A 22,779-nucleotide genomic window follows, 5' to 3' on the forward strand; every position below is an offset into this window, starting at 1 on the left:
TTGTAACCTAGTTTATTACTCTGGGCACATGGAATTGTACACCACAAGCCTGTTAGTTTCACTTAGCCATGAATATTTATGCCAGCTGGAACTGCAAAGACATTGGTCCTCGTGACCCCCTACAACATGTCCTGTTCTGTATTACCAACAAAACAGCTGTTCAATGATGTGGAGCAATAGGTAAGGCATCTGGCAGGAGGAAAACCTCCAAACAAATAAGACAGTTTGATGCATAGTATAATTCAGCTGTGGACAGAGTGAGAAAATTTCTAGTAAGTGAAAATACAGAATTACTTAATGAATATTAAATCTTTTACAAATAGTTTCCTGACACCAGTGATTGATGAAAAAACACATTAGCATGGGGAACATGCATCAAGTTATTAATCTGAATGTTAAAGAGATTTTTTTTTCTGACAGCTCAGAATTGTTTTATCCATTTTTTAAAAATGTGAAATAGGAATCTGACATGAACAATTAAGGGAAGCTATTTAGAATTGCAAAATGAATTAAAGCTTTAAAATGTCTTTACACAGTTATGGGCAGAAGCAAAACTACTGATATTGGAATAATGAGCTAGGAAATTGCTGTTTTTAAAGGAGAATCAGCTGAAAACTACCTTTCCAGAAATAAACTCTTTCCAGTGCTGGTCCTATGAGTGCAATTGATTTTAATTCTTGAGACTCAATAGCAATGTGGAAACGGAGCAGGAGTCTAGAAACATGCCAAATGTTTTCTGTACATTTAGAAGTTAAAAGTATTTTGGTTAGAAATCTTGAAAATACCCCCATGGAGATTTGATGGACTGGTCTGTGTACATACATGCAGGAAAAGGAGAGAGAGATCCCCCCCCCCCATTGTGTGTTTAATCTAATTTTTCCTCAAATTTCTACCTTTTACACGCTATGCGACTGGGAGTGGGATTGGTGCCACTTCACTGAAAATGTGAAAACCCAGATTCAGCAAAGTACTTTAAGCATGTGAGTAATTCCCTTGCAGTATCAGAGGGGTAGCCGTGTTAGTCTGAATCTGTAAAAAGCAACAGAGGGTCCTGTGGCACCTTTGAGATTAACAGAAGTATAGGGAGCATAAGCTTTCGTAGGTAAGAACCTCACTTCTTCAGATGCAAGAAGAAGTGAGGTTCTTGCATCTGAAGAAGTGAGGTTCTTACCCATGAAAGCTTATGCTCCCTATACTTCTGTTAGTCTCAAAGGTGCCACAGGACCCTCTGTTGCTTTTTCCCTTGAAGTAAAGATTAGTTAGGTACATGTTTTAAAGAGCACTGCCAAATCTTTGCATCAGCATTTTCAACTGAGTGGCATCAATTCCATTTCCAAGAGTATAATGTGTAAAAGGTGGTACTTGAGGAAAAAGTAGGATCTTGCTCTAACTTGTTAGCCCACTAATATCATTAAACTCTTTCATTTTATGATGAATAATGGGATCTTTTTCTGGTTTTTTTTAACCCAAAGAATGTTGTGATCCCAGACCATTATTATGGAGAGGTACTAGCGTCTTCATTGTTAAGTTTGTCTTCAATGTCCATTATAATGGTTTGTTTTAGCCCCTATGTAATTTTAGCTTGGAAAATTCATTTGTGTCAGATTTACTGTGTGGGGAAATAAAAGGTTTCTGCAAAATTTGAAGAAACTTAGTCAAAATGTGTTTTGAATTACAGCTTAATAACAATGTCACCCTAATTTGAAATGTTGACTTTTGTCTAACGTTTCTTTATCTTATTTTAGCTCAAAAATGCCACACAACTATCCCTTCAAACTTTCCATAATCTTCCATATCATTGAAAGCTCATGCACTGGCTATGTTTAAAGAAAAGAGACTGTAATTAAGCAAAGTTATTCACAATGTGTGTGGAGTCTTTAGGCCCAGTGCTGCTCCCATGGAAGTCAATGGAAGAAGTTTTTTGCTATTGATTTCAGTGGAACCAGGATGTGTGTTGTGAGCAAGTTCGCTTTTCATTGGTTGCTGCTTAGAAAGAACAATGTGTTTTTCTACAGTTACTAGAGATGCTTCTTTAGCTCAGGGGTTAAAGACTTATGGTTTTGAACCCCTAAAGGCAGGGTTCTTGTGCCCATTCTGCAAATATGTGTATTTTATTATGGAGCAGTAACAAACTCTCCAAAGTTGTGGTTGCAACCAAAGTCCCCATTTGAAGACTGCTTTTTGCAATTTTTGCAGTGTCCCATAATGCTGTGTGTCTCTGGCCAGTGCAATCACCTTATACAATTACTTTCTTTAAACATAGTAGGTGTGTGCAGGAGACACATCTAAAGGAATGAACTAGACATATATTTAAGAAAATTAATTTGTTGTAAAATCTAGACCAACAGAGAATAAAAACATGGCAGTGGAAAAAGTCTCCTTCAGATGCAGACTTCTCCAATGTGAAAGGAAATCCTCTAGGGGCTTTCCTCACCAAAATGGGCCCTGGGCTAGGAGAATTATTTCCTATCTACCTTTGAAAGTTAGAACTCTCTCCTCCTCAATTGCCCTCTCTGGAAAATTAACCTGTTTACATTCTCCTAGGCCATGTTCCAGAGTGGGTAATTAAGGAAGAGAGAGCAATTTTCAAAGGCTACATAGGAAATTGGTGGCAGAGCTGGTACGAAAAGCCACTCTCTGAAATGGCAAGCTCATATCTTATCCATTAGATGCCGGTGGTTCTCATACAGATTTTTCAAATCTCTGTTTTCATGACACTATAAAATTAGGCAATTAATATTTACCTTTGTCATATTCTTCTAGAGCTACATATCTAAATGCAAAGCATTGTTGCTAACCCAATTTTTCAGATGGTATAGCTAAGATTAAAAAACCCAGCAACTTGGTCCAATTCAGCAAATCATTTAAACATATGTCCAGATCCATCCCTATTCAGCAAAACTCTCACAGTGGCACTTAAGCACTTGCCTAAATTAACTTTAGCATGTGCTGAATCAGGGCTGTAGCTGGAAGGCACTATGGCCTAGTGGTTTGGGTATTGATCATAGAACCCAGAAATGTGAAAATCTGCCTTTACAGTGAAGGTAGACGGGGCACTAAATGCATGTATAGCTAACTTGGCTATGCTGTGAGAATGAGTATATCAGGACCACACTGAGCCTGGGCTCTAAAAGAGCTGTCATTAGCTCTACCCTTGCTACTTATTCCCTTAATTTCATAATCTGATGACCAATCCGTTCTCCAATTTTTATTTTCATATATTTACACAACAGAAAAAAGTAAAGATTTACAAAAACAATAGACACCATCTTACCCTACCTGGAACATGCCAATAATGTAAAACTTTGTTTCAGAAGCCAGTTAAATTTGCTATATTAGCCTTGTTGACACATCCTTTATAAAACCAAAGCATTTAAAAGTGCGGAAATTACTAGGTAAAGACATCATAAATCTTTTACTGGTCACAATGGTCCTGATTCCAGTCTCTTCTGAGGCCCCTTTATGACAGCTCAGCTGCTGTAAAGGGGCTAGAAAGCCCTCTTAATGTCTCTGGTAGTTTGGATACTAACACAAAGAGCACACCAAATAAGGAATTATGGTGGGAGAGGAAACACATGCATAGGAAGGTTTATTGGGAATTTCATCAGGTGGGTATAAATGCCTACTTCATGCTTGTATTTCCCACAAAGACACTATAGGTGCTTTCCAGTCTGTTAACTGCATCCAGAGTTAAAATAATAATAGTTATTAGCGCTATTCAGTCAGAAATCTCCAAGCACTTCACAAAGGTGGGTAAGTATCATTATCCCTATTTACCAATGGGGAAAGTGAGGCATAGAGTGATGAGGTGCCTTGTCCAAGGTAATTGGTGGTAGGGTTGGGATAGAGCTAAGGCCTCCTGACTTCCAATGCAGTGCCCTATCCATGAGACCCATTACCTCCCCTAAAAAGTTCAGTTTTGGAAATGGGAGTTAAAGGGGAAACTTTGGAGGCCTTTTGCCTCAATATCAAAGGGAAAGGGGGCCTGAGATTGGAATGTCACTTTTTTGGTGCCCTAAGTATGGAAACTCCAATGGATGGGAAGGTTGATCCTTCTGGTTCTTTACTCCTCTCCCACACCCTCCTTGTTGCTTTCTCTGGTTGCAATTTTTGGAGAGCCCATTAGTACCCCACCTGCACTGGCTAACCAAGTGTGGGTTTAAAAAGCACTTAAGCATGGTTTAAACTTGATTCTGACCCAACAAGGTTCTAATATAGCCCGTCCAGCCAGTCCAGATGCCCAAATGAATCGATGATACATACACAAAACCCAAACTGTATAAGACCAGCCATGTTTTAGCCTAACATAAGTAGGGACATAGGCTAGAAAACAGCTTTTGAACAAACATTTGTTTGTCCCAACCAAGTCTCAGGTATGCTTGAGCATGATTTTTAAGCCCTGTGCAGACAGACCCTTAATTGGCAAGGGCTGTGGGGAAGTGATGACACAGGAACCATATCTGGTGTGAATATAACCTGAATGTTTTTTCTTCTTATTGCAGTAATAAATACCATCTTGCACCTATAGCCCTTTATATCTACAGGCTGATTGTTCTTGGTTCCTTCTGAAGTCATGTAGATAATTCTAGCAGATCAGATCAAGATCTTATGGCTCCCTCAACAACCAAGGAGCTATTCCCAATGGTGTGTGGCTCAGCTGACGTCACTTGAATTTGATGTTATGAGAGACAGGAAACCAATGGGAGAGTTCAACCTCTCTAGAGATTTGTTGCTTTCCTATCCTGCCTTTCTCTCCAATGGTTTCTTCTGCCTCCAGTTTTGCTGTAGTCTAGTGGGAAACTGCTTCAGGGAAGGCTTAGGCCTTTTACACCTTCTAGCCTCCTCTTCAAGCGCAGAAGCTAGCCTGGAGACAAGGTAAGAGTTTGGAGGAGAAAAAGGAGAAGCTACGAAAAATCTGTGAGGAGAGCAAGGGGAAATTCTCATAGTAGGGAGCGGGGAAGAAAGAATGGGAGTGCTTTGCCTTGCTGTGTTTAGCAATTACCAATCTCTCCCAGGGCTCTAATTCCTATTCAGGTCTGGGTCTGCTGTTTGTCACAGGATTGCTAATGCCCTGAAAGGCTTAAGGCAGTTATATGGGGTAGTATCCTGGGTGGAGACACATTCAGCTTTCCATTAACTGATTGTGCTGTATCTTGGGGGGGGGGGGGGAAAGGGAGGGGAGGCAGAGGGAATCTAACTTATTTTCCATAATTAAGACAAGGTTGTCTTGGCTCTCTCTCACCAACAGAAGTTGGTCCAATAAAAGAGATTTATCTCATCTCTCTTAGCTCTCTAAAGTTGGTCACTGCATTTCTAGGTGTAAAGTATCTGCCTGTAGAGCTATGTCAGGCTTGAAACAGCTGTGGTGGCTGAGAAGTATTTAAGCTTTCTGGTGCAGCCTGAGTGGCTCTGGAAACTAGCACTGTGGACTAAGACAAGCTGAGCAGACCCTAATACTAACAGGGCAGGTCTCCGAGAGAAGCTGGAGTTTGCTTAGTGGTGTGTTGGCATTTAGGCCTTGAGGAGATGGTAGTTTTTCCTAGTTTGGGAATTTCTGGAATATTTTCTCCTTTCAAACAAAATCCCCCTCTGGCTAGAGCCTTTCTTGAGACTAGTAGACAAAATTCAGAGTGGTTGGTTGTTCCACTCCATTGAACTGGTCTTGAACTCATCACTAGGGACAGTCTTCCTTATAACAGTCATAGGCATAGTCAAGGCCAAGGATGGGAGAACAAACTACCTGTGACAGATGCGTAGTCACATTGCTTAATGCATTGTTGGAAGGTGTTCAGATACTACAGTGATGTGTGGCATAAAAACCTGCATAGAAGAGATTCTGAATCCACATAGTCCCTAGTTTTAAAACCTAAGTCAACATCACCTAAGTGGAGCGATGCAGACTCTTGGAATTAGGGGCGTGCATGAGATTTAATATTTGTATGAACTGTTTGAATGATGGTAATGCCATGAAGACAAACCGTTTGAAGTACAACAACAGCCCTTGGTGACTGACCATGAATAGTAAAAGGGAGCTATTTGGGTTCCTGTAGATCCCCCCAGCACAGAGCCCTACTTGGAATTATGTGTGGTAGTTAAATCCTGGAGCAGAGCAGCTGGGAGACCTGAAATACCATGGGAGTGCTTGGATACCACCTCATGATGGGTGTGGTATCAAACGCCGACTAGGTTAATGGGGAGTTACACCAAAATGGCAGCTTTTTAAAGAGTCTGTCTATCAAATGGCTCTATATTGTACATTCTTTATTTTTACTTATATGAGACTTTTTAGTGTTGAGAAGATAGTCACAACCAGACTCTAATGGTTTCAAGGTTTTGGTCAGAACCGGGTCTCACTGACCTTGACACATTCGGGGGCAGGGGCAGGCGAGGATATTTGTTGTCACTTTTTTAAAATATACTCATCACATCTTAAAAAGGTTTTAAAAAAAAGTTCTGTAATCATGTCCAATAATGATGGTCTCTAATACATTCATGTAATAATGTTCACTTCAGCACTAGTAGGGACATGCTGTTGCTATATGGACACATTATGAAGCCACAACGTTTGTATTCCTGTTTTATGCACCTTTGCACTATAAGAAGATCCATTTCTTAAAATCTGGGTTACTCTGTGACCACAGAGAGAACATCTTGATAAACAAGGTAGGTGAGACTCCAAATAGGGAAGGGCCTTGTGGGAAAAGCTGAGCAAACAACCAGTGACAGTCACAAAGACAACCAGCAGATTAATCTTTCTGGGAAAGAGACTTCTTTCTTCAGATGGTACAGAAGGAGAAATGTTTGTCCTGAGATTGTCCAGCTCAGTTAGTCAAATACTTCTGTGTTTTCAGAAACATTACTGACTAAAAATATCTGCTACGTGTTCTGTCAGAGTGGATCAACTAGGAAAGCTCTGATAATGTTGCAAAGGATGGCTACAGTCAACTTAGAAATACATACATCAGGTAAAATCTAAGTAATTTGCTGTTCATGTTCCAAAGGGACTTGCTTTCATCTCATTGGCATTGTTCCTAAGCTAGAGTGGGGTACAGACAGTTCTTAAAAAAAGCAAGGAGGCTGAACACTTGAGTTTGCACTGGGTGAATTGGAATGTTAAGCTAAAATTTATGTTGCCTGCTTTTAATAAGCTTGCCTAGGAATATGTGATGGTTAGGAAATACAACTCCACCACAATAGAACGCTGTTCTCAGGAGCCAAAATTTTTTACCGCGTTATAGGTGAAACTGCATTATATCGAACATGCTTTTAGCCGCCGGAGCGCATAGCCTCGCCCTCCCAGAGCACTGCTTTACCGCGTTATATCTGAATTTGTGTTATATCGGGTCACATTATATTGGGGTAGAGGTGTATACCAGGGGAGTTAGGGTAAAAAGGGCAAACGTATGGAAATGTGGTGAAAGCAATATTTAAAGTCCTGGACACTTTTAATTGTTCACACAACCTGTATTTTTTTCTGTGCTAGGGCAAATAATGGTAAATCTCTTCTTTAGGTTTAATCCTGTAAGGTGTTGAAAGCTGCCAACCCTGATCCAGCAAAGCCTTTAAGCACGTGTGTTAATTTCAACGTGTCTATTCATATGCCTAAGGGCTTGATTGGGGCCAGACTGCTCAGCACATTAAGATCCAGGACTTAGTAGTTCCTTAACAGTTTGAAAAGAGTTATGCTTGTCAACCCAACCTGACTCTCCAGATTGGAGATTTCCCTCCTCCTTTCCCCCCACCCCACTTTGGAGGTGAAAGCAGGAAGTACCTCTTGGATAACCTCAGGGTCTCCCTGGGGAGCCTATTCTTTGGTGACCCTGTTTTTCTCCTCTTCACTAGCCTCCTACGCAGCCCATTGCTGCTACTGTGGTTGTCATTAAAACGTCAACACTTGGCAACAGTAGCCATACAATGGTCTTGGAGGCAGATATTTCCTTATGTTTCAAATAGGAAATTTCTGTGGTCTTGTAGAGACCACTGTATGTTAAGATTGGCAAATGTTGACTTTCTTTAATGGTGACCGCTGTATGGAGGGTCTTTGTTAAATGTGCGTAGCTGTTTACCATCACATTCATCTGCTCATCTCTTGCAGTACATTTGAGTGTAAAAAGCATTAGGTGGTATCTGTAAGACATCAGGATGAAGAATCAATGGCTCCCAAGTTAACAGTGACTGCTGTCCAGCCTTGGGTTCAAACACACTCCCCACTGACTCTATAGCCTTCATCTCCAAGGGAGAACAGCGACTGGTAGGGATGGTAACTACACTTGTGATTTTTATTGCATGTTGTGGCAAGAGTGACAAATTGAAGCTCTGAGAGTAGGGTGACCGGATGTCCCGATTTTATAGGGACAGTCCCAATTTTGGGGTCTTTTTTTCTTATATAGGCTCCTATTACCCCGCCACCCCCATCCCGATCCAGATTTTTCACATTTGCTGTCTGGTCACCCTATCTGAGAGGAACAGTTTTTCTGAGTTCAGATATTCTTACATGGGTTGTGCTAAATGCCAGTGCTCATGAGGCACACAGAATAGATTTGATTTAAAGCAAGTGTAATTTAAGAAGCTGACACCCTCCCTTTTCCCTGACTGAAAAGGCAGAAGCAAATATATCTGGTATAAACACACTGCAAAGAGTCTGCTGAAATGCCAAACTTTCCATTGTGCTGGCAGAAGGATTGATCTAGGTGACTTGATGAGTGGTTTTCATCTCTAATGGCCACGAGTCTTAACAATAGAAACAACGGCTTGCATCCCTTTGTTCTTTATAAGGACTCTTCCCCTTCATGGCAGAGGTGGCTCAGCTAAGGATTCTAGGTTTTTTTTATCTGCACAAGATGTAGCATGTAATGGAAAGCGTGGAATGTGAGAGTTCATGGTCACTTCCCTTTGAAGTCAGTCATATGCATACATACTTGTCTGTACAATATAGAATCTGTATGCCAGACTTACTAGTGAGATAGACATTCACTGCATTGAGTGTGTTAACAAAAGATAAGTGCTGCTTCTACAAAATCCCTCTCAGAACTAACATAGGAGTAGCATAGGTTTGGAGGCACCTGCCTTCATCTTGGAAATTAGAGTACATACCTAAATATGATCATTGCTTATTATAACAACACTGCCATAACTGAGGAACCATTGGTGTTTCTGCTGTGAATAACAATGTGACTTTGGATAAACCTGCATCTCTGCATGCACTGGCCCCCCTCCCCCACCTGTCTTACCTATTAGATTGTAAATTCTTCTGGGCAATGTGTTTGTACAGTTGTCTAGCACAACAGGACCTCAAACTCAGCTGGAGCCTTTTGTCACTACTATAATAAATCAGCTAAATCTATCCCTGATGGTACTCAACTGAAGCTGAGTCACCTGGGGATGAAATTGGACCAATGTGTTTTAATCTAGTGAACCTAGTTGCTAATTCTAGAGTCTGGAAGAAATGTTTAAAGTTTTAGACCCTTTTGTCATATCTGAAGTGTTAAGATAAACTTGGTTTAAAAAAAATCCTTTTGCTGGCATTAGGTCTTGGGTGAAGCCTTTCATTGTTCTGTTTTTAATAACCAAATTAAGCGGCTGAATTTGTTCTTGGTGCAATTTCATTGAAGTCAGTGGAATTACACTATAGTGCTTTTGGTGTAGTTCGGTAGCTGTTTTTGTGATTTGTTTCGCATAGTGACCTTTACATTCTACCAGCTAACCTGATGATGGAATAAGGGCCTGAACAGGAAGTTCCAACAATGACATTTGTTTCTATGTTATATATACATGTGATATTATAAATTCATAGCCAAGGTGTCAATTTCTTCCTTCCCTGTGCTAGACTATCATAGTTTTTTTTCATTTAGGGCAATGATTAAGTAACATTGTCTTTAGAACTGTGTAACTGAAGATCTAATGACCAAATTCTGACCAGATTTAGGAGGTAGCTCATCAACTTTAGTGGGTTTGTGCACAGGTTGTAAGTCAAGATAGAAAATTGCACTAAATGTCCCCCCGGGGAAGTTTAAAAGAGTAAAAATTTGACCAAGCTTTTTAAAGGAAAGCAAATGGGTGATCATCACCTTTAAATCATCAGAGAAATGCCCAAGACAGTTAATAACAATCTCCTCTTTGTAACATAATGTGACCAGCAGATGGCACCAAACATTTGACCTGAAGAAGTGTGTGTGTGTGTGTGTGTGGGGGGGGGGGGTTGGAGGAGTGGGAGGGAGTCTTGTCCTACAGTATAATAGGCAATTAGAGAAGAAGCACATTGTTCTCTAGCCATATCTTCTGGGACTACAAGATTCTGATGAATTGTACTAGTGCCGTGGAACTCTGATTTATTCAGTGTATACCAGCACATTTGACAAATAATTTTGTGTACAGATCAAGGACTAAGCGCAGCTTTTCAGCATAAGGGATCTATTCTCACCTTCATGGATGGAGATTTAGTAGACTCACAAGAAAATCCCCATCTATCAGGATGAGAAATGCACATACAAATATTTATCTTGAAGAACCAGCGAAAGAGGGTGCAGTAGAAGAAGAGAGAGGCTGGAGTGGAGTTATGTAGAGCTCTGAAGGTCAGGACAAGGAGACTGAGCATAACGTAAGACAATAGGAATCCAGTAGAGAAGGACGACATGGCTAAGGCAGTAAGCAAGGAAGTCCTTATAGCAGGGATAGCCAACTAATTTTTTGTCAAGGTTCAGATTTCTTGATCAAGATATAGTCCAGGTCCAGACTCCAGAGAAAATAATGAAAAAAATAATATGAGGGGAATGGGCAGCAGGGGATGGATCACTTGATGATTACCAGTTCTGTTCATTCCCTCTGGGGCACCTGGCATTGGCCACTGTCGGAAGACAGGATACTGGGCTAGATGGACCTTTGGTCTGACCCGTAGGGCCGTTCTTATGTAAGTAAATAAAAAGATATTGAGGATTAATTAGCTCTGTTCTCCAAATATAGAAAGCTAGCAGCATGTAGGGCCTAAAGCTTCTGTCAAAGCCTTGAAAGGAAAAGACTTATGCTCCTATCAATCTCCGCTAGTTCTGCATGTGCTTCAGTATCTAACAAAGGGAATTTGTTTATTGCAGATCATATGTAGATCTGTAGAAGGAACTCTCTTTGTTGACCAGACAACCTGATTAGCTGGATCTTTCCAAATCAGCAATTTGTGGTGCCTCCATCCCTGGAAATATAGGGCCAAAAGACTGCAGAAGTGTTAATGGCCACACTACCTTGAATGGTCCCTTCCCAGACAGGAAGAAGAGCTGTATGTGGCTCAAAAGCTTGTCTCTCTCACCAACAAAAGTTGGTCCAGTAAAAGATATTACCTCACCCAGAAAAAAATAGGCATTCAGTTTTGTATATAAAATACTTATGTAATTGCATGTCTCACTGGCATGCAGATATATCAGGAATTTTCCAAATTATTATTCAGCTTCCTCACCCAAAAGAAAACCATGGTCTAGTTTCTTCTGGTATCACTCGTCTCTCTCAAATCACCACAGACCAGTGATTTTTCACTTCAAATCCTAGCCATCTTGCCATTTGACAGCTAGCCTTTTTTTTTTTTTTTTTTGGTGGGCCTGGAGGCCCATCAGCCATCTTGGTGTACAACATCACCGGCAAGCTTTTTGTACACCAGCACAGCAGGCATGACTGACAAGCAGCCATACTGGCTCCAAAATGTTTGCGAGTGAGATTGTGTCTGTTCTAAAAAGACACGTGCAATGAGTTCCAAGGCCATATATATGAGGATTCTGTCACTATTAACTCTTCTGTGAAACCATGCTCTGAGTACTGGGACAGCCTGGGACATCCCAGGAGGTCCCTATGCATAGATCTTTGGCCCAGTTCGTAAGAGATGGATGCTCTTCTTTACCTTTATTGCCTGGGTATCTGCTTGGTCTCCATTCCCTCTGCGGGTGGACAATGAATCACTTCTGGTACAGACTAACTTCTTCATGTAGTTTTTAGGTATGCCTTAGTCGATGAGCTTCAGCCCAAGTGGGAAGGGTGGTGTGTATCTCAGCTCCAGCATGCACTGCTGTATTGCAATAGTGAACACTGGCCAAAAGGCTCCTGGCAAGGGAATTGCTTAGTGAATAATTCTGCAAATGTTCAGTTCTACCCTGAGAAACTTTTGTCCACTTATTCCAGTAAGTCAGCTGCCAGGCCCTCCCTCTGTGTGGAATTTCTTCATATATATTAAAAAAATAAAAATAAACTAGCAAATATTTTCTTAAATGAAATTGTGGCTTTGCAATAAGATTGATTTGTTCTATCCCTTCCAATAGTGACTTTTATAATGGGATTACATGAATGTAAATCTTCAGAAGAACAGTTACAAGATAATGCCTCAAAGCACAGCACAGAGGGTTTGTCTCTTGGGGGTGACTTCCTTCCTGCTGGTGATGAGTTGATCAAAGCTATATTACAAATCACTGAAATTGAAATGAAGCTAACTTCTTTTATGGGCTAAAGGGGTGATTCTCACAGTTTGATCTTTAACTTTGTAGTTTGCTATGGAAGGGAAAACTTTATAAATCAGAAGAAAAAAGTAACAAGTACTTGTCTCTAGAAGAATAGCGCCCAGTACAATGAGGATCTGAGCTTGACTGTGTCCTAATTATATTAGTGTAAATAGTAATTAAGCTAAATCCTAACAGAGACTTTAAATAAAATAGCAAGAGTGTGTCTGTTTTATTACTTAAAAAAGAAAGCATTTGTACAGATTCTACACGAAGAAAATTAGCCTGTGCCCTAGCTTTGAAACTACAGTATGATGCTATCAGGCCACACCTGCTCCTTATTCAAATCCCTCCTAAAATCTGTCTCAGTGCCCATAGTTCATGCTCGGGTTACTACTACGTATAAATATACTGTCACTAAATATAAAAATAATATTCTCTGGCTTTCCTAGTGTGTCCCATCTTCTCTGCCAGTCTTCTCAATGGGAAGATCTTTAGTGCAGGGACTGTCTATCTTTGTGTCTTGTACAGGGCCAAGCACATAACTAGATGCTGTGGCCTTCATGTCCATTCAGCCGACCTGACCTCCATTTCTCTAATAGCTCACTCCAAAAGCAGAAGTCTCATTTAGTCCTGCCTGGGGCAGAAGAGCAAGATAAAGTTCTTCCATCATGCTTCACTGTTCAATACATGTTCTGTGTAGGCCTAATCTGGTCTGGTGCTCGGTATCTGCAACTCCCATTGAATTATCACCCAATGACTCAGTTGCCTCTTGCTCTGGTAACAAGTGTTAAGACAATACCAGGAAGATTATGACAAAACAAATTCTGCTTCTTTTCAAATCTGTATAGGCTACTGCAGTAAAATACTAATATAATGTGAAACTGTCTGATGCAGCATTTATTTAATATCTAAATAAATATACCCTCAAAGCTGCTTTGAATCAGGGCCCATTAATGTGTGTAATATGTACTTGTTCTGCTAAGCTATTTTATCTCTGTGTGTGTGCCTATGTAGAGAGCGTACAGTTCATACCATCCCCCTGCCCCTATAGCAGCCAGAACCTTTCACTATAGCCATACATTAGGGTTCCTGCGTAAAGGTATGTTGAAACTTCAGCCTAGCTGGACAGCATATATAAAATTTGCTTTATGACTCAGTAATAAACTCACTTGCTCCCACTGCTGCTGGAAAATGACTGTTCAACTCCTTTTATACTCAAATTGTTGGTGTGGTGAAAGCAAGAAGAGATACATTTTACTCCACTTCAGTTAGGACCTCCAAGTACCTCAAATGGTTGGGGATAGACCTAAGCATCACTGAACTTTAGGAGTTTCAGTGCACCAAGAAGCACTTAGAATAGTTTTTTCCCTTCTTTTCCCTCAGACAGTAGATCAGTCTGATGAAGGACATTGGCTAGTAGGTCTCACTTACTCCCAGGAACATATTTCAAAATCAATAATTGATATACTTGATCTATATTTAAATTGAGGTGCCTAGCACCATAGTTCCTAATGCAAGCATAGTTTTACTAAGCCTCCACCCCTTTCTGTAACTGTCCTCTTAATAACTAATTAGCCAAACCTGTTCTGTCCATTCTCTAGCATGCTATTCTTACATTTGATTATCACCACTTGCCAATATCTAATTAATGCCCTAGTGACCATATACATAGACTACAGAACTCTAATTAATATAAAAGTGCATTTGGTAGGGAAGACAGCCTACTGATCAATAGCAGATCAATAATGCATTACTGCACTTACGGCAATATGCTGTACTCTGTCTTTTGTCTTCTAGTCCCAGCTTTTCTCTTTGAAGGAAAAATCTGTTGGTGCTTCTAATAACCAGTCAATAAATTATCTTTTTCAATATGCTGGAATAAACCTTTTTATTTAATTTATTAATTTATTTTAAAAAAAGGCTTTCTATGATTTGAGGAGCAGTGGGTCAGCTGCAAGAGGGTAGCTGAGCGTCCATGAGTTAAGTCTCTGTTGTTGTTGACAGAGAGGCGGTTTTATTTTTAGCCTCTGAATTCTCCTCTACAGACATGCCTCCCCTTTTATAGGAGGAAAGAAATATCCTATATTCTCAGGCAGCTAAATAGCTTCCATAACAAGGCAAATCTCTTCAGTGGTCTAACTTTTCCCACACAACTTCCAAACAGTGCAAATACAGCCACCAGATTTAAGTTCCTACTTGTTGTACACACTTGAAACTATGTAGGGGTGACAATTTCAGCATTTGACCTGGCTTGTATTCAGTGTTGTCAATTTCCCCCTTTCCACCAGTCCCGTGTTGTCATGTGTATTGCAAGCACAAGAAGCTGGGTATAGTCATGGCTTGCCTCAACCAAAACGTTAGTTTGGACTTGATTTTCTGCTTCATTAGGGCTATTTTGTACCATTCCAGTGGTGTAAGGCAGCCTTAAATCCCGCTTAGCTGGCTGCAGGACTATGAGGGAAATCCTTGGGTATTGAGCTGCCTTGAGTCTTGGATTATTTCAGGCCCGTGAAATGGACCCTTTGGCATCATAAGAGCAGCTATGGATTACAGCAGCCTTTCAGATGCTTTAATTTATGCTTGGGACTGGCCTGGAACCAGATTGGCCCCACCCTCAAGGAAGTGCCACGGTGACAAAGCTACTTCTGTCCTGCTATTCCCAACTCCCTAGACCTACACTAAGCTTGCCTTGCCTGAACAGAAGAGTCATAAATAGGCCATCTGCAGGGAGAACACAGACTTCTCAGTAGTCGCACAATCTGTGGTTTTTGGCCCCGTTTTTACATCCTACTGATGGTATAGCACTAGGCTACTAAACTGTGTATATATAGTTTAATTATGTACTTATCTGAATGCCAAGGTAGTAAGGACACTTGCTCAAGTGCACTGGGATGAATGATTCTTGTGGCTTGTCACAATTCTAATATGTTTACTAAATATAGTGTTTCTTTAAAACTGCAAACAAGAGACGATGTGAAGCAGAGTTTGTTATGGTTATCTAGAGAAATTCTAACTACTGTAGCTGATGCTTAGATCCTACAACAGGAGCCTTGGAAATGCTTTCCAATAGCAGTACACTTCTTCCAAGACCTGGAAGTCTCCAACTCCTTCAGATGTTGTATTAAAGCATATCTTTTAGAAACGTATGTAAGCTTTTCCTAGACTGCATGCAAGGGTGAATCCACCACCTTCTCTGGAAAATGGTTTCAATATTTAATTACCCTCCCTCACTGCCAGGAAACAACTTCCAGGTTGAATTTGTCTAACTTCAACTTCCAGCCACTGGATCTTATGCCTTTATCAGGAAGACTGAAGAGCGCTCCCCCACCCCACCATCTCCTCTTTTCAATGTGTATGTACTTGCATGCAGCAATTCACCTTTCAAACTTCTTTAAAGCTGAATAGATTGTGCTCCTTAAGCCTTATGTCAAAGCTTTTCCAGTCCCTGAATCACTTTTGTGGCACTCTGAACTCTCCAGTATTTCCACATACTTCTTGTGTGGATACCAGAACTGGACACAGTATTCTACTAGTAGTCTTATCAATGCTGTGCATAGAAGCAAGGTCACTCCCTACTACTATTTGATATTCCCTTGTCGGTGTAGCCAAGGATTACATTACCCCTTTTTACCACAGAATTGCACTGAAAGCTCACACTAACAGTTAACGTGTGAAGAGCCTTATGTCCTTCAGACAGTGCTTTTCAAGACAGTCTCCACAGAGGTATAGCCTGCACTCTTTGTTGTTAGATATGACTTTGCATTTGGCTATTAAAATGCATCTTCTTGAATTGTGACCACTTAACCAGGCACTCCAGATCACGGTAATTATAGGCTACCCCACCAATATTTGGCATCTGCAAACTTGGCCAGCAAAAATTGTATATCATTTAAATAGTAACTTTTCAACAGAGCAGTGTTTGGACCAAGAACTGACTCCTAGGGTGCCCTGACGGAAACAATCCAATTCATTTGTCACCCCACTAACAATTACAGGTGGAGATCTGTTAGTGAGCCAACTTTTAGTCCATCTAATGTGTGCTCTGGTAGTTCCATCTAATGCAAGTTTGTTTTTAATCAGTGTCATGTGGTTCTAGATTAAATGCTTGGAAAAAAATCAACCATAACCTTGTAAAAGATGGATTTGATTAACAAGACCTACCTTCCATGAAACCATATGCATGGATTATAAGAGACTGATGGTCATGGAAGTCACAGAAATCATGGAATCAGTGACTTCAGCCTGGGGCACTGGGAAGCTGCAGGGTCCCCTGCCACCTGTGGAGGCTGGGAGCTGTGGGGTACCCTGCTGCCTCGGGCAGCCCCCAGAGCTCCTGACTGCAGTGGGCAGTAGGGGTACCTCTCAGCTTTCAGTCCCTGCAGGTGGCAGGGGCACCCCAGCTGCTACAGGGGATGCTTGAGCTCCAACACTGAACCTGCAGCTGCCCCAGTGACGGGGCTCAGGCTTCTGGGACTTTTACTAAAATGCTAAAAATACCTGTGACAAAATCTTAGCCTTAATTATAAGGCTAGAAGGGATCACTGATCATCTAGTCTGAACACCTCTGAGGATTTGTATAATTTTAGCCTTTAAATTTTTGAGTCCTGAATTAACCATTCAATTATTTAACCAATCCATAGGTCCCCCAGTCATCCCTTTTTACCTTTTTTAAATATTTGAACTGTTAGTAGTACTCCAAAGCTTTAGAATTTACGTTTTTCATGACTTAAAAATAAACGTCAGTGGTTCAGAGTGCTCCACAGCTAGTTCCTTTAAGACTGTTGGATGCAAGTTATCCAGGCCTGTTGATTTGAAAATGCTTCATTTTAGCAAATTCTGCCTCACTTTCTCTTGCTACAGATAAACTTTCTATTCCACCCACCATCATCATACAAGATTGCACAATTTCTCCCTTTGATTTGCAGGCAGGTGCAGTGCTCTCTCCTTTACTCTGAGCTATCCACTGAGATACAAAGTTGTATTTAAAAAGAACTAGGAAGTTTTTTTTTTTTTTTTAATTATGTTGAGTGGTAGTTAAGGTTGCATGAGGACATACCTCATCCATTGAAAAACCTTAAATATATGTAAATAAGTTAAGGGGAGAAACTTGTTTGTTAATTAAACTTCAGCTTCAATATAAATTAAGTCCACGTTTCATAAGTTATCCTTATTTTAATGTATGTATTCACTCAACTAGCAAAACTGACCATTCACACTGGGTCTCAGTCTTAGTATACTGTCTGTACAGGGTATTTATGTTCTCTGCTCACAGTAATGAGTTGATTAAAAAGGGAAAATTTTATAAATTCAATAAATAAAAAGCATATCCAAGAGTTTTGTGAAAGTAATTTATTGCCCTCTAAACACTTTATATTCTAATAACTCAGATTTACTGTAGCAAAGTAAAACACTTGGTGTAAAGTACACCTGACATCAGACTTACACATGCCTTACAGGTTTTCTATGTAGTCTTCACTAAAGTGCACCTACTTTCATGTTTTACAAGCACTCCAGATCGTGAGTTCTTCCTCCATCATAACAAAATTTCCAAAACTTTTAGAACCAGGCATTTGTTATAAACTGTATATAACATGTCTATAAAAAGGACAGCTGAGAAATACAAAATGCGAGAGAGGACTAGCAGACAAATCTTTTTGGAGGCAGAGTACATCTCACATTTGATTATGACTTCCTGTACACAGAAAAGTAACATACAAAAAAAGCATAGTAATCATCTCAATTATTTGGAACTGCCAACTAGTTTTAAAAGTTTGTAAAAACTGGTCCAATTACAACAATTTGCATAATTAACCGAGTTTATCATTAATGAAATGAATGCATTGTTACAAACACCAAGAGCTGATATGTACTAGCACAAACTATTTGTTCAGCTTGCCAGGTTGTCAGATGTATGCTGTGCTGAAGCTTCACCTTCTAATTAAAAGACATTTAGTACCATACACTATCTTTTTTAAAAATAATGTAGAAGCTGGAATGATTTGCTGGGTGTAGCACAGTTTATCTCAGAAGATAACCAGGATCAAATGTGAGGAAAGGACAGAAAGCAGCAAGATTTATATGCGTTCTAGTTTTTCACTTAGGAATTCTTCTACACTATCTGTATTCCATTTGAGGATGCTCAGTTCTTCAGCAATGTTCCCACTGTCATCCAGCAGCTTTAGTACAGGATCAGAACCACGCACATACTGCACAAAGAGAAGGTTAGTTATCTTCTGTCTGGAAATCACATTCCCCCCCCCCACCTCACAAATCAGCTTTAAATTAAATAGCTCAATTGCTGAAATACCAATTTCAAATTGAATTATTTTATATGCAGGTATAAAAATTAATTAAAATTAAACCAAAAAAACCCTCTGAATGACATTTAATACTATAAAGCATTTAAGTGCAAAGTTTTTGTCTAATTTGGGCCATGCAATTTGTATTGGGAAATAAATCTAAGCAGTTTTTGTGTGTGTGGGGGGGGAGGTTTATGCTAATTTGAAAGTCCAATCTTTAATTTAGGAAAATATAGTCATTCCTGCTAGGCCTTAGGTAAGGTTGTAAATGTTTTAATTAAGTTTAAAAAACCTTGAAACTTTTTATCAGCATTTGCTCCAACACTGAAAACAGTGCCTAGCATCCATCTTGAACTGGATTCTTATTCTTAAACCAGTAAGGAAAAAGTAACCTCAACAAAACTGAGTGAGCAATAGTCTCAATCCACATTTTTAAAAATATTTTTTCCCTAGTTCTCATTTTTCCAAGTTTGAGATACCACAAGTTAACTGAAGTGATGTGTATAGGGCAGACATTTGATACTCAGCCCCAGAATATATCACCTAATTGATTGCATAATATTTACAGAAGGCCCCAAATATTTGCTTTTCTTCTTCAGTGCTTTTATAAAAAAAATTGTTAGTGCTTCTACAAAGAGCACTAACCAGTCCTTGCCAGTCATGGAAACTAGAGTCCTCCAACACTAGAAGTAAAGGCAGAGAGCATAAAAGCTTTCCCATACTGCCCGTCAACAGGAGTCAAACCCGTAGGTGAGGGACCATCACAAAAAGTTCAGTTTTGATGCTCTTTCAGTCCTTGTCCTTTTTCCTGTGACTGCCAACAAAAGGTGACACTTACTAAAAGCTACTGAACTAGGCAACAGTAGTAATATGGTAACCTCTTCATCTTACTACTTACCAAGGCAGGATTTCAAACTGTTAAGGTTCAACAACTACTGTATTACACAACACAGCATGGGAGAGGAAAGTAGGGTACAGACTGGATAGCTCAGGGAACGGATATTCTTCTTTAGTCATTAAATTGTAACAACTTCGTTTGCCACCTGTAGTAACTAGGCAACTCTCTGAATTGCTCCTTCTCCATATATCTACTAGCGTTCTCATAATGTAACTGGCATATTTTTCTAGTTACTCCTGGTCACCTGTTCTAATCAGAGTTCAATGCTGTACTATAGATTTCTGCTATTAACACATCTTGAGGCTATAATGCATCCTTTCCTAATATGACCTGCTGCTAAAATATTTTCACACTTTTGAAGACTCAGCAAATAAAGGGGAAAGGGAAGCCCAAATTACAACTTCTGTTTCAATGGGTTAGGTTCTTTAAATGCAATTAATAATTTTCTAGAACAATTGCATTGGGAATCTTTTACTCTGAGCTAACCTAGTCAACTTGTTTTAGTTTGCCATTACAAGTCACTACAATTAATCTAATGGAATTATTAATCAGTTTCGCAAATACCAGACTCAAGGGTGCTAAAGGGTTAAACTGGTAATGTTTCATACCAATTCTAGCTGAGAATGCTTTGAAGTTAAATTGTATTACAAATGCAACTAAAATAAATAAGTAGAGCCAAAGAGAAATTGAGGCAAAGGAAAAAGATGCTCTTGGGAGAGCTTTTGGAGAGAACGTACACAGAATGCATGAAGCAGAGATACAGAGTCTTTTCCACGTGAAGTCTGCTTAAGAGAACACTATTCTCTGAAAACAGAGGTGTTCAGACTATGAAGTGACATACGATGCTGTTTCTTGGTGAGTGGAAGGAGGAAAATAAATGTGTGAATTTTGTGTGGCAAGTTGAAATAAGTACATGTAGGCATTTTAAAGACAACTGAAAATTTGAACTGGATCTTGAAATGAATAAACAGAATTGTTGGAGTACAGAACAATGGGACGGTGCTGCTCTGCCCAGATTAGATGTGACAGGCAGCAGCATTCTGTACAAGAGGGAGTTCTTCAACATCTAGCTTTCCAGACCATGAAGAAAGATTGGTGCCAGAGTCAAGGTGAGAAGAATGGAAATGATTAGAGAGTCAACACCACATACAAAGTCTGCAGTGAGGACAGAGTAAAAGACTCAGCAGGGAGAGAAAGTTAGAGAATATGGAGGAAGGACAGACTTGAGGTAAGGGGGGGGGGAAGGTGAATGAGAACAGGAGGAGTGAACCATGGAAGGATGGAGTAAGAGGAAAGAATGGGAACAAAGATTTATGGGGAAAGGAAGTGGGAGGATGACTGGATGGATGGGAATGGTAGGTGATTTGGGGGTTGAGGAAGTATAAGAGGAGAGGAACACAGGAATCTTAATACAGAAAACGAGAACTGGAACTATAACAGGAAGCTCAGAATTCCAAGACTTCACACCCAGCAAGTCAGCATAGTTGAAGTACATAAACCATGTGCTATTACATACTAAATATTATTTACAGAAATAACCTGATGTAACCAATAGCACTACCGAAGCAATCATATCTTAGCAATGGATACAATTATACAGGGTTTTCACCCAATCTATTTGTAGGTGGGCCAGAGCTCCTGCCATTAAGATTTACATCAACACTCCATGTATGAACCCTTTGTATGTGATACAGGTTTACTTGATAAGCAAGTACTAAACACTGAGAAAGGACAGGTTTCAAATAGGTTTAATTGCTCTTAAGCCAGAATTTAAAATGGGTTTTAAAAAATGCTACTGACCTTGATTTGCAGTCCCCTGAATAGTTTAGGTTTGTCACTCCTGACAAAAGCTGAAATTTGGAGGAAAGAACAAAGAAAAACAACTGAAAATTATTATTCTATAAAGAACACAAACTAGGTAATTTTCTCCTTCTATTTTTCAAAGGGAACATTCAAGAAGTGAGATTGCACAGAAGAGTAAAAATAAAACTTCATCCTATTATGTTTAGACATTCGTGTCTTATTTATAAAGTAAGATACAATGAATTGTTGAGTAAACGGCAAAAAAGGGTTGGCTAGTAATATGTATAAATCATTCTGAATAGTAAAGTTCGCAGAATTAATTTCCTCCAGCAAGGACACTCCTGTAAATTTATAATTTTGGGGGGGGAAGGAGGGCACATAACATGGTCCTGCTTCAAAATCTCCATAATGACCCATATAATTTTATGAAGAGACTAAATTACAAAAGATGAAGTGCACATCTAACAGGCTCAGTCATTTTCCTTGTGGGGCCTCAACTCTGGATGGCATATTGAAGACTATAAGTTTCTATGAAAAACAAGTACTTCAGAACAACAATTTGATAGATTACAAAGAACTAAAGTTTTCAAAAACAGATTCAAGATATCTGGAATGAGGAATGTGATTGTTCACAAAAAAGATGCAGGTTGTGCATTTGCAGTTTCCCACTCAGCATGACTAATAATTCTGCTACATTTCTGATTTGAAGAGCACTGGTTTTGACCATTCCTACTGCAGATGTTTATTTTATCTAATAATATTCTGGCTAAGGAAGACTGTGATAAAGGGCAGTAGTATTTGGGGGGAGTTTTTAAAAAAAGGCCACATTGAAAATGGAAGGGATTTTAGTAAATACCTGCAAGATGTAAGTCTTAATCAATGGGATTTTATTAAAAACAAGACATTTCCAATATTTGAGAACTGGGTTAAGATTTCTGTGCAACAGATTTGCTGGGAGTGTACCAATTGCCTGATTAAAACCAGTTTCATAAGGTGGTGAGCTGGCTGTTCTCTTGCTGATCAACTGAATGCATTGGGAAATAATAAAGACATTCATTGAATGTTGCTGCTAACAATGGAAAGAATGTTAATACATTAAATATCACAATTTTATCTCCTCCATTAAGAAAACAGGGCTACCACTGAAGATCCACCTGAAGGTAAACAGAGTACTGTTTGTTAATTTAAAAGTTTGTGTTCAGATGTAATAACAATTAGAATGGTCAGTCAAATGGCCATTTTCTGGCTTTCTATTGTGAATTAATACATTTACATGATCATACAGACAATGTTTAATATTTAGAGTAGA

General features: G+C 39.6%; 1 protein-coding gene across 1 annotated transcript in view; it reads right to left on the reverse strand.

Annotated features, from left to right (window-relative positions):
- Positions 1-17,804: 17,804 nt before the first annotated feature.
- Positions 17,805-22,779, reverse strand: part of SELENOF (selenoprotein F) — a 37,391-nt gene continuing 32,416 nt past the window's right edge. Inside the window, exons 4-5 of the mRNA XM_005298094.4 lie at positions 21,468-21,517; positions 17,805-18,676 (exon numbers count right to left, since the gene is read on the reverse strand). Coding sequence (XP_005298151.3) covers positions 18,545-18,676; positions 21,468-21,517 — 182 coding nt within the window. The 3' untranslated portion in view covers positions 17,805-18,544. The remainder of the gene's footprint in view (positions 18,677-21,467; positions 21,518-22,779) is intronic.

Source organism: Chrysemys picta, chromosome 8 (assembly GCF_011386835.1).
Source record: "Chrysemys picta bellii isolate R12L10 chromosome 8, ASM1138683v2, whole genome shotgun sequence".
Taxonomy (NCBI): domain Eukaryota; kingdom Metazoa; phylum Chordata; order Testudines; family Emydidae; genus Chrysemys; species Chrysemys picta.